This window comes from Hyperoodon ampullatus (assembly GCF_949752795.1).
Source record: "Hyperoodon ampullatus genome assembly, chromosome: 14".
Lineage (NCBI taxonomy): Eukaryota > Metazoa > Chordata > Mammalia > Artiodactyla > Ziphiidae > Hyperoodon > Hyperoodon ampullatus.
In genome coordinates this window covers 55,390,956-55,405,136 of record NC_136927.1, presented here as the reverse complement: position 1 = coordinate 55,405,136, position 14,181 = coordinate 55,390,956, and the positions used below count along the sequence as shown (strand labels likewise).

General features: G+C 37.7%; 1 protein-coding gene across 1 annotated transcript in view; it reads right to left on the bottom strand.

The window, feature by feature from the left end:
* Positions 1 to 13,797, bottom strand: part of USP42 (ubiquitin specific peptidase 42) — a gene marked incomplete at its 5' end in the record, with an annotated part of 37,456 nt that extends 23,659 nt beyond the window's left edge. The window contains 2 exons of the mRNA XM_079718557.1: positions 10,828 to 11,028; positions 13,557 to 13,797. Coding sequence (XP_079574683.1) covers positions 10,828 to 11,028; positions 13,557 to 13,797 — 442 coding nt within the window. The remainder of the gene's footprint in view (positions 1 to 10,827; positions 11,029 to 13,556) is intronic.
* Positions 13,798 to 14,181: the final 384 nt, after the last annotated feature.

The following is a 14,181-nucleotide window of genomic DNA, read 5'->3' as shown; positions in this document are numbered from 1 at the left end:
CTTCTATCTCCACCTCATATTTCTTCCTTTGCCAGAATGGTGTCAGAGAAAGCCAGCTAAAACACATATTAGATAAGATCCAATACCTTATAACATAACACAAAAATGTCCAGGTTTCAACTGAACATCACTCATCATACTAAGAACCAAGAATTTCTCACTCAGTGAAAAAAGACAATGAATGAATAGATGCCAACACTAAGATAGGAGATATGTTAGAATTACCTAACAGAAATTTTAAAGCAGCCATGATAAAAATGCCTCAACAGGTAGTTACGAACATACTAGAAACAAATAAAACAATATAGAAAAACTCAACAAATAGAAGATATAAAGAACCAAATGGAAATTTTAGAAATGAAAAACACAGTAACTGAAGTAAGCAGCTCAGTGGATAAGCTAAGTAGAAGAATGGAACTGACAGAGGAAAGAATCAATAAACATGAACACAGAACAACAGAAATTACCTACTCTGAACAATACAGAAAGAACAGACTGGGAAAGAAAAATGAACAGAGCCTCAGGGACCTTTAGGACTTTAACAAAATATCTAACACATGCTATCAGAATCCCAGAAGGAGAGGAGAGAGAAGGCTGGGTTGAAAGTATTATAAGAAATGAAGGCTGAAATTTTCCCAAATTTGGCAAAAGATATGATTCTATAGATTCAGGAAGCACAGCAAACATCAAACAGGAAAAAGAACAAAGATATTTATGCCAAGACACATCATAATTAAACTTATGAAAACTAAAGACATCGAAAAAATCTTGGAAGCAGTGGAAAAAAAAAACAACACCTTACCTATAAGAGAAAAACTATTTGAATGGCAGTGGATTTCACATCAAAAACTATGGAAGACAAAGGAAGTAGCAGAATAATTTTCAACTGCTGAAAGAAAAGGACTGTCAACCTGGAATCCTATACCCAGTGAAAATGTCCTTCAGGAATCAAGGTGAAATTAAGACATTCTCAGATGCAGCAAAACAAGGAGAATTTGTTGCCAGTAGACTTACCCTAAAAGAATGACTTAAGGAAGTTCTCTAAACAAAAAGGAAGTAATTTTTTTAAAAAAGGAACCCTGGAACATCAAGAAGGAAGAAGAAAACATGGTAATCAAAAATACAGACAAATACAATAGGCTTTCCTTCTCTTGAGTTTTCTAAATTATGTGAAAGTTGAAATAAAAATCATAACACTGTCTGATGTGGTTCCAAATGTATGTGAGGAAATATTTAATTACATGATAACTAGGGAAGAGTAAAGGAGATAGAAGGGAAAGTTTCTACACTTCCCTTGAATTGGTAAAATAACAACATCAGTAGACTGTGAAAAGTTATGTATAAATAATGCAAACCTAGAGCAACCTCTAAGAACACTGTATAAAGAGATACACTCAAAAACATTAAAAAAAACAAATTTTTAAATATTCAAATAACCCACAGGAAGGCAGAGATAAGAAAACAGAAATGAAAAACAGAACAGAAAACAAAAACAAAATGACAAACTTAAGTCCTAATATATCAACAACCACCTTAAATATCAATAAACATTACACCAATTAAAAGACTTAAATTAACAAAGCAGCTTTAAAAACATGATTCAACTATATGCTGCCTATAAGAAACTCACTTCAAATGTAATGATACAAGCAGGCTGAAAGAAAAATGATGGAAAAACATATGTCATGCAAACATTAACCCAAAGAAAGCAGGAATGGTTATATTAGTAGCAGATAAAGTAGACTTCAGAGCAAAGAAAACTACCAGAGAAAGTGAGATTATATAAAGGATCAGTCCATCAAAAAGACAAAGCAATCTCAAATGTGTTTGTACCAAACAACAAAGCTGCAAAATACATGAATTGAACTCTGATAGGACTGAAAACAGACATAGAGAAATCCACAACTAGAGCTGGAAACCTCAACATCCTTCTGTCAACAATTGATTGAACAATTAAACAGAAAATCAGCAAGGATACAGAAGAAGTCAACAACACCAACAGCCAATGAGATCTGATCAACATTTATAGAACACTCCACCCAACAACACATTTGTTTCAAGTGCTCACAGCACATATACCAAAATAGACTATATCCTGGGCCACAAACAAACCTCAAAAAATAAGACAACTGAAATCATAATAAGTGTGTTCTCTGACCACAATGGAAAACACCAGAAATCAGTGAGAGAGAGATAACAAGAAAGTCTATAAATACCTGGAAACTAAGTAACACACTTCTAAATAACCCATGGGTCAAAGGGTAAGTCTCAAGGGAAACTAAAAAATATACTGAACTGAATGAAAATAAAAAGACAATATATCAAAAGTTTGGAGACACAGGGACTTCCCTGGTGGTGCAGCAGTTAAGACTCCGCCTGCCAATGCAGGGGACATGGGTTTGAGCCCTGGTCTGGGAAGATCCCACATGCTGTGGAACAACTAAGCCTGTGTGCCACAACTACTGAGCTTGCGCTCTAGAGCCCACGAGCCACAACTACTGAGCCTGCATGCTACAACTACTGAAGCCCATGTGCCTAGAGCCTGTGATCTGCAAAAAACACAAGCCACTGCAATGAGAAGTCCACACACGACAACAAAGAGTAGCCCCCACTCACCACAACTAGAGAAAGCCTGTGTGCAGCAACGAAGAACCAACACAGCCATAAATAAATAACTAAATTAATTAATTTAAAAAAAGTTTTGGGACACAGCTAAAGCAGTGTTGAAAGGGAAATTTACAGTAATACCAATATCAGAAGCAAAAACAAGGATATCAACCCTGCAGACATCAAAAGGATAACAAGGGAATACTATAAATAACTTCACACACATAAATTTGACAACTTTGGAAAAATGGACCAATTCCTCAAAAGAAGTGAACTACTACAACCCACCCAATATAAAATAATTGGAATAGTGCTATACTTATTAAGGGAATTAAATTTTCAATTTTAAAACTCCCAGAAAAGAAATCTCCAGGCCAAGATAGTTTCACTGATGGATTCTACACTAAATAAGAATTTACATCAATTCTACACAACCTCTTCCGAAAAACAGGAGTTAACATATCCCAAATTCATTTTATAAAGCTAGTATTACCCTGATAGCAAAACCAAACAAAGGTGGTACAAAAACAGAAGATTACAGACCGACATATCTCATGAACACATGTAAAAATCCTTAACAAAAATTCAGCAAAATATAAAAATAAACATCATGACCAAACGGAGTTTATTCCAGAGATACAAAGATGACTCAGTATTGGAAAATCTACCAGTATAATCCACTATATTAAGCTGAAGAAGAAATTCACATGATCATATCAATTTGACACAGAAAAACCTACTGACAAAAATCAACACTCATTCAAGATAAAAAGCGGGAATCAGTAAAACAGAAAAACAAGAGGAAAAAAAAAAAAGAAAGAAATAGAGGGGAACTCCCTTGACTTGATAAAAAGGATATACCAAAAACCTACAGCTAACATCAAACTGAATGCTTTTCCCCTAAGATCAGAAATGAGGCAAGGATGGCAGCTCTGATCACTCTTATTCAACATATTGCTAGAAGTTCTAGCCAGTGAAATAAGGCAAGAAAAGGGAATAAAGGATACACATCAGTAAGGAGTAAGTAAAAATGTCCCTATCTGCATATGACATGATTCTCTACGTAGAAAAATACAAGGGCTCCCAAAAGAAAAAAAAAGCCTAGAAATATTAAGTGAAGTCAGTAAGGTCAATATACAAAAATCAAATGTACTTTTATATACCAGCAATAAAAATGTGAACACCAAAATTAAAAATATAATGATGCTTATAATTCCTCAAAAAATAAAAGGATTAGGTGTATATCTCACAAAACAAACATGCTGATAACTACACAACACTGATGAAACAAAGTAAAGAAGATCTAAGTAAATGCAGAGACATACCACATCCACAGACTGGAAATGTCAGCATAGTAAAGACATCAATTCTCCCCAAACTGAGATACAGGTTTAACAAAATTTCTATCAAAATCCCAAAAATATTTTTTGTACATATAGACAAGATTATTCTGTAATTTATATGGAAAGACAAAGGAACCAGAATAGAAAAAAACAATTTTGAAAAAGAATACGTGGATGGACTCACTCTACCTGATATCAAGATTTATTATATAGCTACAATAACAAAGACCAACCGTGTTGTGGGACAGTTACATACCTTAACAGAACAGAATAGGGGACCCAGAGATAGACCCACACAAATACACCCAAGTGATTTTTTACAAAAGTGCAAAAGCAATTAATGAAGGAAAGACAGCCTTTGAAACAAATGGTGCTAGAGCAACTGGACATCCAGACAGAAAAACTAAACCTCATGCTATACAAAAATTAACGTAAAATGGATCACATACCTAAATGTAAAACTATAAAACTTGTAGGAAAAAAAAATAGGAGAAAATCTTTAGGATCAAGGGCTATGCAAAGAGATCTTATACTTGACAGCAAAAGCACAATCCATAAAAGGAAAAATCGGACTTCACCAAAATTTAAAACTTTTGCTCTGTGAAAGACCCTGTTAAGGGGATGAAAAGACAAGCTTCAAACTGGCAGGAAATGTTGGAAATACACATCCGAAAGACCTAATATCTAGAATATATAAAGAACAAAACAACAATATAAAAACAAAGAACACAATAGAAAATGAACAAAAGACACAAAGAGATATTTTCCAAAGGGGATATATACAGATGGTAAATAAACACATGGAGAGAAGTTCAAGACCTTTAGGCATTAGGGAAATGCAAATTAAAACTACAATGAGATATCATTATACTCATCATTACCGTATGGCTAAAATGAACAATAGTGAAACACCAAATGCTGGCAACAATGCAGAGCAACTGGAACTCAATACACTGCTGGTGGAAATGTAAACTGGTCAGCCACTATGGAAAACTATTTGGCAGTTTCTTACAAAACTAAACATGCAACTACCTTATGACCCAGCAACTGTAGTTCTGGGCATTTATTCCAGAGAAATAAAGACTTGTGTTCACACACATGCTCTACACACTAATGTTTACAGCAGCTCTATTCATAATATCCAGAAACTGGAAACAACCCAGATGTCCTTTAATGGATGAGTGGTTAAACAAACTGTGGTCCATCCATACCATGGAATACTAATCAGCAATAAAAAGGAACAAATTATTAATATACACAACAAAGTGAATGAATATCCAGAGACTTATGCTGAGTGAAAAAGCCAATCCCTACTATATAATTCAATATATGTAACATTCTTGAAATGACAAAATAATAGAAGTGATAACTAGTAGTTGCCAGGGATTAAGGAGGAGGTGGGGGCATATGAAAAAATACCAGATGGATGTCTGGATCTACACAAAGGCATTAAAAGCAGTGGAAATGATAAAAGAGTAAGTAAATATAAAAGACTGGTAAAGAAACCTTAACAAACTACTTAAAATAAAACTTTTAAATTTTATTTAAAGCAAAATAATACAATATATTATGTGGATACAAATTAAGTAAAAATAAAATGTTTGACAACAATAGCACAAATGTCTAGAGAGAGACCATGAAAGTATATTGTCATAAAGTCCTTATACTACACAAGAAATGGAATAGTATCTCAATGTAAGCTATGGTAAGTTAAAAATGTATGCTAAACCCTAAAGCAACCACTAAAAAGAGAAACCAAAGTTAGAGAAAATATGCCAATAAAGGAGAAGAAATATAAAATTACTCATTCCAAAAGAAGGCAGAAAACAATGAAAAAGGGAACAAAGAATACGGGACAATTAGAAAACAAATAGCAAGATGGTAAATGTAAAACCAATCATATCAATACTCTCATTAAATATAAATGATTTATATTTTAAAAGGCAGAGACTGTAAGACTGGATTAAAAAACAAGAACAAACTATAGGCTGTTTACAAGAAATCCACTTTAAATATAAACACAAATAGGTTAGAAGTTAAAAGATGGAAAAAGATATACCATGCTAACATTAATAAGAAAACTGGAGTGGCTCTATTTCAGACAAAACAGATTTCAGAGTAAAGCATATTATTTGGGATAAAGAGGGTCATTTCATAAGTTATAAATAGGTCAGCTCACCAAGAGGTCATAATAACCTTAAGTGACAGAGTTTCACAGTACATGAAGCAAAACTGATAGAACAGAATGAAGAAACAAATTCAAAAATTTATTTTATTTCAACATACCTCTCTCAAAATTCGATAGAACAAGTAGACAGAAAAGCAGTAAAAGGACATAAAAGACAACCTCAACAACATTATCAAGTAACTAAACATAATCAGCATTTATAGAAACTCCAACCAACACAGCAGAATACACATCCTTATTAAGTACACGTGGAATATTTAACAAGCCAGACCACGTTCTGGTGCATAAAACAAGTCTCAAGTTTCAAAGGATTCAAACAATAAAAGTATCTTCTCTGACCACAATGGAATTAAAGTAGTAACAGGACAATTTCCGAAAACTCCCCAATCATCTCGCAACTAAAAACATGCCTCTAAATAATAAGGGCAATCAATCAAATAACTGTATTAAAAAAACTACTAGAATTAAGGAGCTTAGCAAAGTTGTAGGATACAAGATCAATAAACGAAGTTCAACTGCATTTCTATATTCTAGCAATGAACAATCAAAAATCGAAATTCAAAAACTATTACCATTTATAATAGCTTTCAAAAATATGAAATGCTTAGGGATAAATCGGATTAAAAAATGTACAAATTGTACTTGTATACTGAAAACTATGCAACACAGCTAAGAAAAACTGAAGATAACCTAAATAAATACCTAGTTTGTGGGTCAGAAAACAATACTGTTTGGATGTCATTCGTTCCAAACTGATTTACAGATTCAACACAATCCTAATCAAAATCTCAGGAAGCTTTTTTGTAGAAATTGACAAACTGATTTCAAAATTAATTTGGAAATGCAAAGGACCAAGAATGGCCAAAACAACTTTGAAAAAGGAGAACAAAGTTGGAAAAGTTACCTGACTTCAAAACTTTTAAATATATAGTAACAAGGCACTGTGTTATGGTGTCAAGACAGATAGTGGATCAGTGTAACAAAACAGAGTCCAGAAATAGATCCCTATGTATATGAGCAATTGATTTTTTTTTTTGCGGGGGGAGGTTTCTTCTTGCGGCACGTGGGCCTCTCACTGCTGCGCCTCTCCCGTTGCGGAGCACAGGCTCCGGACGTGCAGGCCCAGCGGTCATGGCTCACAGGCCCAGCCGCTCCGCAGCACGTGGGAGCCTCCCGGACCGGGGCACGAACCTGCGTCCCCTGCTTCGGCAGGTGGGCCCCCAACCACTGCGCCACCAGGGAAGCCCAGATCAACTGATTTTTGACAAAGGTACAAAAATAATTCAGTAGAGAAAGGGCTATGTTTTGAACAAATAGTGCTGGAACAACTGGATATCCATATTGAAAAACATGAACTTTAATCCATTCTTCACACCACAAATAAAAATTAACTCAAAATGTATCACTGACCTAAATATAAAAACTAAAAGTATAAAACTGCTAAAAAATAAAGGGAAAATCTTTGCAACCTCTGGTTAGGCAGATTTCTTAAATACAACACCTAAAGCACAGATGATAAAAATGGAAAAATAATGAAGCAGTATTCTTCAAAACTAAAAACATGCTCTTTGAAAGACAGTGTGAGGAGACTATTTTCTCCAGATTGGGAAACATTTGCAAATTACATATCTGATAAAGGGCTTCTATCCAGAATACATAAAGAACTCTCAAAACTCAATGATAAGAAAACTACCCAATTTTAAATCAGGCAAAAGATATGAGCAGGCGCTTGAGCAAAGCAAACACACAGATGGCAAAGAACCATATGGAGAGATGTTCAACATCCTTATTCATTACGGAAATGCAAATTAAAACCACAGTAACATACTATCATACTACACACCTATTAGAGTGGCTAAAATTGGAAAGACTGACCACGCCAAGTATTAGGGGAGATAGGGAGCAAATGGAAGTTTCATTCACTGCTGGTGGGAATGTAAAATATCACAATCCCTTTGGGAGACAGTTTGGAAGTAACTTAAAGTGAAGCACACACATACTATAGGACCAAGCCATTCCTCTCCTAGATATTTACCCACAAGAAATGAAAACATGTCCTTACAAAGACTTCAAGGTAGCTTAATTTGTTGTTTTGTTTTGTTTTGTTTTTTGGCTGTGTTGGGTCTCCATTGCTGCGTGCAGGCTTTCTCTAGTTGCGGCGAGCGGGGGCTACTCGTCGTTGCGGTGCACGGGCTTCTCATTGTGGTGGCTTCTCTTGCTGCGGAGCACTAGGCACGCGGGCTTCAGCAGTTGCAGCACGTGGGCTCAGTAGTTGTGGCTCATGGACTCTAGAGCGCAGACTCAGTAGTTGTGACGCACAGGCTTAGCTGTTCCATGGCATGTGGGATCTTCCCAGACCAGGGATTGAACCGGTGTCCCCTGCATTGGCAGGTGGATTCTTAACCACTGTGCCACCAGGGAAGTCCTCATAGTAGCTTAATTTGTGATGGCCCAAAATGGGAAATCACCCAAATGTCCATCAATAGGTGAATGGAGAACCAAACTGTCGTACATCTATCCATACAATGGAATACTACTCAGCAATAAAAAATAACTATTGATACATGCAACAACATGGAATAATGCTGAAATAATTGTGCTGAGTGAAAGAAGCCAGGCAATATAAAAATATATACTGTGTAATTCCACATATAAGACATTCTAGAAAATACAAACTGATCTGTAGCAAACAGAAAGCATATCAGTGGTTGCCTGGGGTGGAGGGGATGAGGGACAGGAAAGGGTGGGAGGGACTGATTTCAAAGGAGCACTGAGACTCTTTAGAGGGGTGATGAATATGTCCATATGTAGACTGTGGTGATCGTTTCACAGGTATACACAAATGTCAAAATGCATCAAATTGTGTATTTTAAACGTGCAATTTATTGTTTATCAACAACACCTCAATAAAGCTGAGAAAACAGAGAGAAAGAGAAAACTACCAATGGCCTATAAAAGGCACCTTTGGGGCTTCCTTGGTGGCGCAGTGGTTGAGAGTCCGCCTGCCAATGCAGGGGACACGGGTTCGTGCCCCGGTCCGGGAAGATCCCACATGCCACGGAGCAGCTGGGCCCGTGACCCATGGCCACTGAGCCTGTGCGTCCGGAGCCTGTGCTCCGCAACGTGAGAGGCCACGGCAGTGAGAGGCCTGCGTACTGCAAAAAAAAAAAAAAAAAAGACAAGACACCTAATTCTGGACATCCCGAGCATCTGCATTTTCGTCTCCATCCTCTCTCTCTCTGTCCAGGTGCCAGTGCTGGGTTTTCATCCACATCCTACTTTCATTAAGTGCAAAAGTGATAAGAAAGCTGTCTGTGGGGAATGAATTATGGACTTAAAAAGGAAGAAAATGAGGGCAAACAGAATCTTCCTTCTGTAATTTGAAGCCCTGGCATAAGAAACACCTCTTGATGGTGAGATTCTAGGTGATTTTCTTTTGGTTACCTTAAAATTTTCTGTACTTTCCAAATTCTTTAAAACCATTATTTTGCTCTTTGGGGGAATAAAGTTTTAAAAGAGTGGGTCTAAATTCTCCATTAAGTAAAAACTATTCGGGAATTCCCTGGTGGTCCAGTGGTTAGGACGCGGCACCTTCACTGCCGAGGGCCCAGGTTCAATCCCCGGTGGGGGGACTTCCCTGGTGGTCCAGTGGCTAAGGCTCCACGCTGCCAATGCAGGGGGCCCCGTTTGATCCCGGGTCAGGGAACTAGATCCCACATGCATGCTGCAACTAAGAGTTCGCATGCTGCAACTTAAGATCCCACATGCCACAACTAAAGAACCCGCACGCCGCAATGAAGATCAAAGATCCCGCGTGCTGCAACGAAGACCCGGCACAGCCAAATCAATCAATCAATCAATCAATCAATCAATCCCTGGTGGGGGAACTAAGATCCCACAAGCCGCAAAAAAAAACCAAAAAAGTAAAGAGCTATGCAAAAATAAACCAAGGGGCTTTTTTTTTCACCCTAATAATGAAGGACTAGCACCCTAACATACACACACACACATTAATGTAGATCAAAGAAGAGGGAGATTTCACTTCTAAGGGTGAAGAGTATGTACAATACTATATGCAGAAGGTCAAGACCTCAAAAAACGGGTATGTTCTAAATTCTGAATTTCACTAGTTGACCATGGAGTTGGCTCTCACCTAATTAAAGACATAACGTGTGTTAACTAACTTCCTGCCCTCTGGGTTGAAAACCGAGCTCTCACACACTAAAGGGAAAGTCCTGCATGAATTTCCAGGAGGTGAGGACCAGTGACAAGAGGCTCCTCTCCATTAATGCTTAAAGCCTGTAAATGAATCAAGCGTTCAACAAAGGATGGATGCCAGGAGAAGTGGGATTCTTAGCCCTGCTTGTCCCAAGCTGTTGGCAGTAGACATTTATGTCACATTTTTTAGCAAGTGTAGAAAGCCAGCAGGGGCTTCAGAAATGCCAAATGCTGATAAAATATGTTTCTTTTTAAATAATTCTACAGGTCAAATTATGTGCAAAATGTTTTTTATGCAACCTGAATGTAAATCTTTAAGAGTCTTCCTCCATGATTTCTAAAAGAAGAAACCAACTCCTTAGTGATGATCAAATTCTTGGCTTAAATCTTCACTTTCATTTCAGAGAAAAAAAATGAAAGTAGGTTAGCATACCATAACACTACACACATAACACAATAGAGAACACTTACATGTCTTGGAGTGTTCGTGTGATAGCATGTAGTTGGCAAGAGGTGGTGTGTAAGTTAAACACTGCAGCGCTGCGTTGGCAAAACAGGTATTGCCCAAATTCTGGAGCCCAGCTCCTACTCTATGAGTTTGCTGCCACTTAAGACAAATCTTCTCAGATGGGAAAAGAATTTTTTGTGGAGGAGCAATGCCATCACCTAGGGCTAGGAAAATAAACAAATATTTAAAAAGAAAGCTTTGTATACTTCCGAAGCTGAGTAACTAGCAACACATCAAACCTGAATCTGATCAAGATTCTTATGACCAGCTAACCAGAAATACAGGGGAGAAAGGGACATTTTAAAAGAAAGAGCCCAGAATGTGGGAAACTCTATGATTTGGTTTCTTTGATAAACAAATTGCAAGGACAAAAAAAGGTGGGGGGGGAGCAACATTTAACAGATTAAAAAAAACTTAAAAGATATTCACGAAATGCAAAGCATAGACCTTGTTTGGAGGTTGATTTCAACAGCCAACTGTTAAAAAAAAAAATTATACAACTACCAGGGAAATCTGTACATTGACTGGACTTTTAATATAAAAAGCTTTTAATTTTCAGACATGAATTCTTTAAATATACACACTGAACTATTTATAGATGGAGTATAAAGCCCTGGATTTGCTTTAAAATGATGGGGAGTGGGGAGAGGAGTAAATGGGTGGAGGCATAATTGGCCAGGAGCTGATAAACATCAAAGCTGGCTGAGGGGCACGTGAGACTTCATTATAATTATTCTCTCTTCTGCACCTACTTAAAATTTTTCATTAAAATAGTTTTAAAAATAAATAAACTACATCACAATAAAAGTGCAGGAAAGTTGATTCCCTGTAATATGTGCTACGGATGCTCATATTCTGTACCCCCACCAGCACGTCATCCTCACCATCATCTCACCTACTCAGTCCCCACTAGCTGTCGGATACTCTCAATTCTAAAGGTTGGTAGTGATGTCATCCCAAATTTACCAGCAGGGAAACAGGCTGTTAGGCATCACTATACATACTCATAAGTATAGTCTACAGGGTCTAAAAATTTTTCTTTTTTTTTTTTTTTTTTTTTTTTTTGCGGTACGCGGGCCTCTCACTGTTGTGGCCTCTCCCGTTGCGGAGCACAGGCTCCGGATGCACAGGCTCAGTGGCCATGGCTCACGGGCCCAGCCGCTCCGCGGCATATGGGATCCTCCCGGACCGGGGCACGAACCCGTATCCCCTGCATCGGCAGGCGGACTCTCAACCACTGCGCCACCAGGGAGGCCCTTCTTATCTATTTTTAAAACTTAGAAACAGATTGCTAATGATACTCCGGTGAGGCTCAAAAACAATTTATTTAGGAAAGGTCAAAAATCATCCACAGCAAGACTGTGTTTTCAAAAGTTTGGCAGTTCCTCAGTACTACCAAAGACTGAGATGCCCAATAGATGGTTCTCTATTTTAATAGCAATATTGAGTGTTGAAGCATGCAAAAAGGCAGGCTTCAGCTTCCTGAAGAAGGGAGAGCAAAATCAGCAAAGGAGAAATGGATGTTCAAAGAGCGTGACAAGGGCCCCCAAAAGAGCCAGGTGGGGTGATACAAACTAAATCTTGAGGAAGAGAGAGGAGCCCCAGCAAGGTGACAGGAGGCTGGAGTCTGTGAGAGGATGTCCTGTGGGAATGCCCTGCTTATAAAGGTCTTTAAACCTCTCTGTATAACATTCAGTTACGTTGTTTGATTTGTGATGTAAATGTCCCCTCACCCAAAACACCTTCAGCAAATCGTACCACCCACCTCCACATCACAATATCACACGCACTAGGAAGACTCAAAACAACATGAGAGCCAAATTATTCTAAACCAAACAACGTTCTGAGTGGGAACTAATCTCTTAAGGTTTCAAAGCTTCCAAATCCGAAAGTCTCAGGAGTACCAACTAAAGTGTCAGTGTCTTAGTTATCAGGATGGGTTTTAACAAATAAACCACATTAACCTGGCTTTATACATAATGTAACATTTACATGATCTGCTCGCTTTCAAAGAGCTTTATTTCTACAGACGACTCTAACTGGCAAAAACTAAACAAACAAAAACAAAGTTGGGTGGAGCTCATTTGTCAAAAGGCAACCATTTTTAAAAACATCTTAGGGGCTTCCCTGGTGGCGCAGTGGTTGAGAGTCCGCCTGCCGATGCAGGGGACACGGGTTCGTGCCCCAGTCTGGGAGGATCCCGCATGCCACCGAACGGCTGGGCCCGTGAGCCATGGCCGCTGGGCCTGCACGTCCAGAGCCTGTGCTCCGCAATGGGAGAGGCCACAACAGTGAGAGGCCCACGTACCGCAAAAAAAAAAAAAAAATCTTAAAAAAAAATCTTTAAATTTTTAAAAGGTAGACATTTACTTAGGGCACTATAGTTAACTGACAAGTTAATGAAATGCTTGCCCATCTCAATTCTCACCAAGACAAAGTTTATCCTTCAAAAAATTAGGAATTCAACTACAAATAAATTCATAGTAACTAAAAATAATCTTACCTTGCTATATGATACATATGTTAATCATGAACAAGCAGCAGAGGAAAATGAAGCCTGTCAAATAATGTAACTCTGCTGGCCATTCAGGTGGCAGTGTATCTTGCTAAATAAGCCCCTCTCTGAAACTACCAACCCACTAACAGCATTTATACAGGAGTTTCTTGTAGTGATTCTTTTAGAAAGTAGTACCTTGATCCTTTTGTGGTGATGGTTTTGATTTTTCATGTACAGATGAACTTGAATAAACTACAGCACCAGGTACTGGTCCTAAAGAAAGCGTGTGATTTGAAACATCATTTAATGAAGACACAGCACCCCAGCTGGCAGAACCTGCATCCATGTCTCCAGGTGGGACTGCCTCAGAACTGCCAGGCTGGTTCTGACAGGTTGATGAGTCTGAAGATTCAGAAGCTTTGTCAACTAGGGTCATTGTTCACCTCTGTAAAAGATGAGAAAAGCATACATTTGTTTCATAAGGTAAGAAAAGTAATCTACTTATTCTACCATTGGATCTTTGAAAACAATTAAAAACGGCTAGGTTAATTTTCCAACAAATCACCCCAATACAAAAGCAACACTTTTTTAACTTTGTAATAATTTCCTTGGGATATTTACTGTTGTGCTAATCTGAACATGCCAACAATTTTTAATTATAAAATCTTCAATGAAGTATTTGATTAGATCTTGTCATTCTATTTCATGCCCTCTGAAAATCTGATATTTCGTTTCATAATCAGGTACCTCAATTTCCAACTCTATACATTCACCAAGTACCTATATTTTTTCTCTCCCTTGCTTAAACCTAGAATGTGAA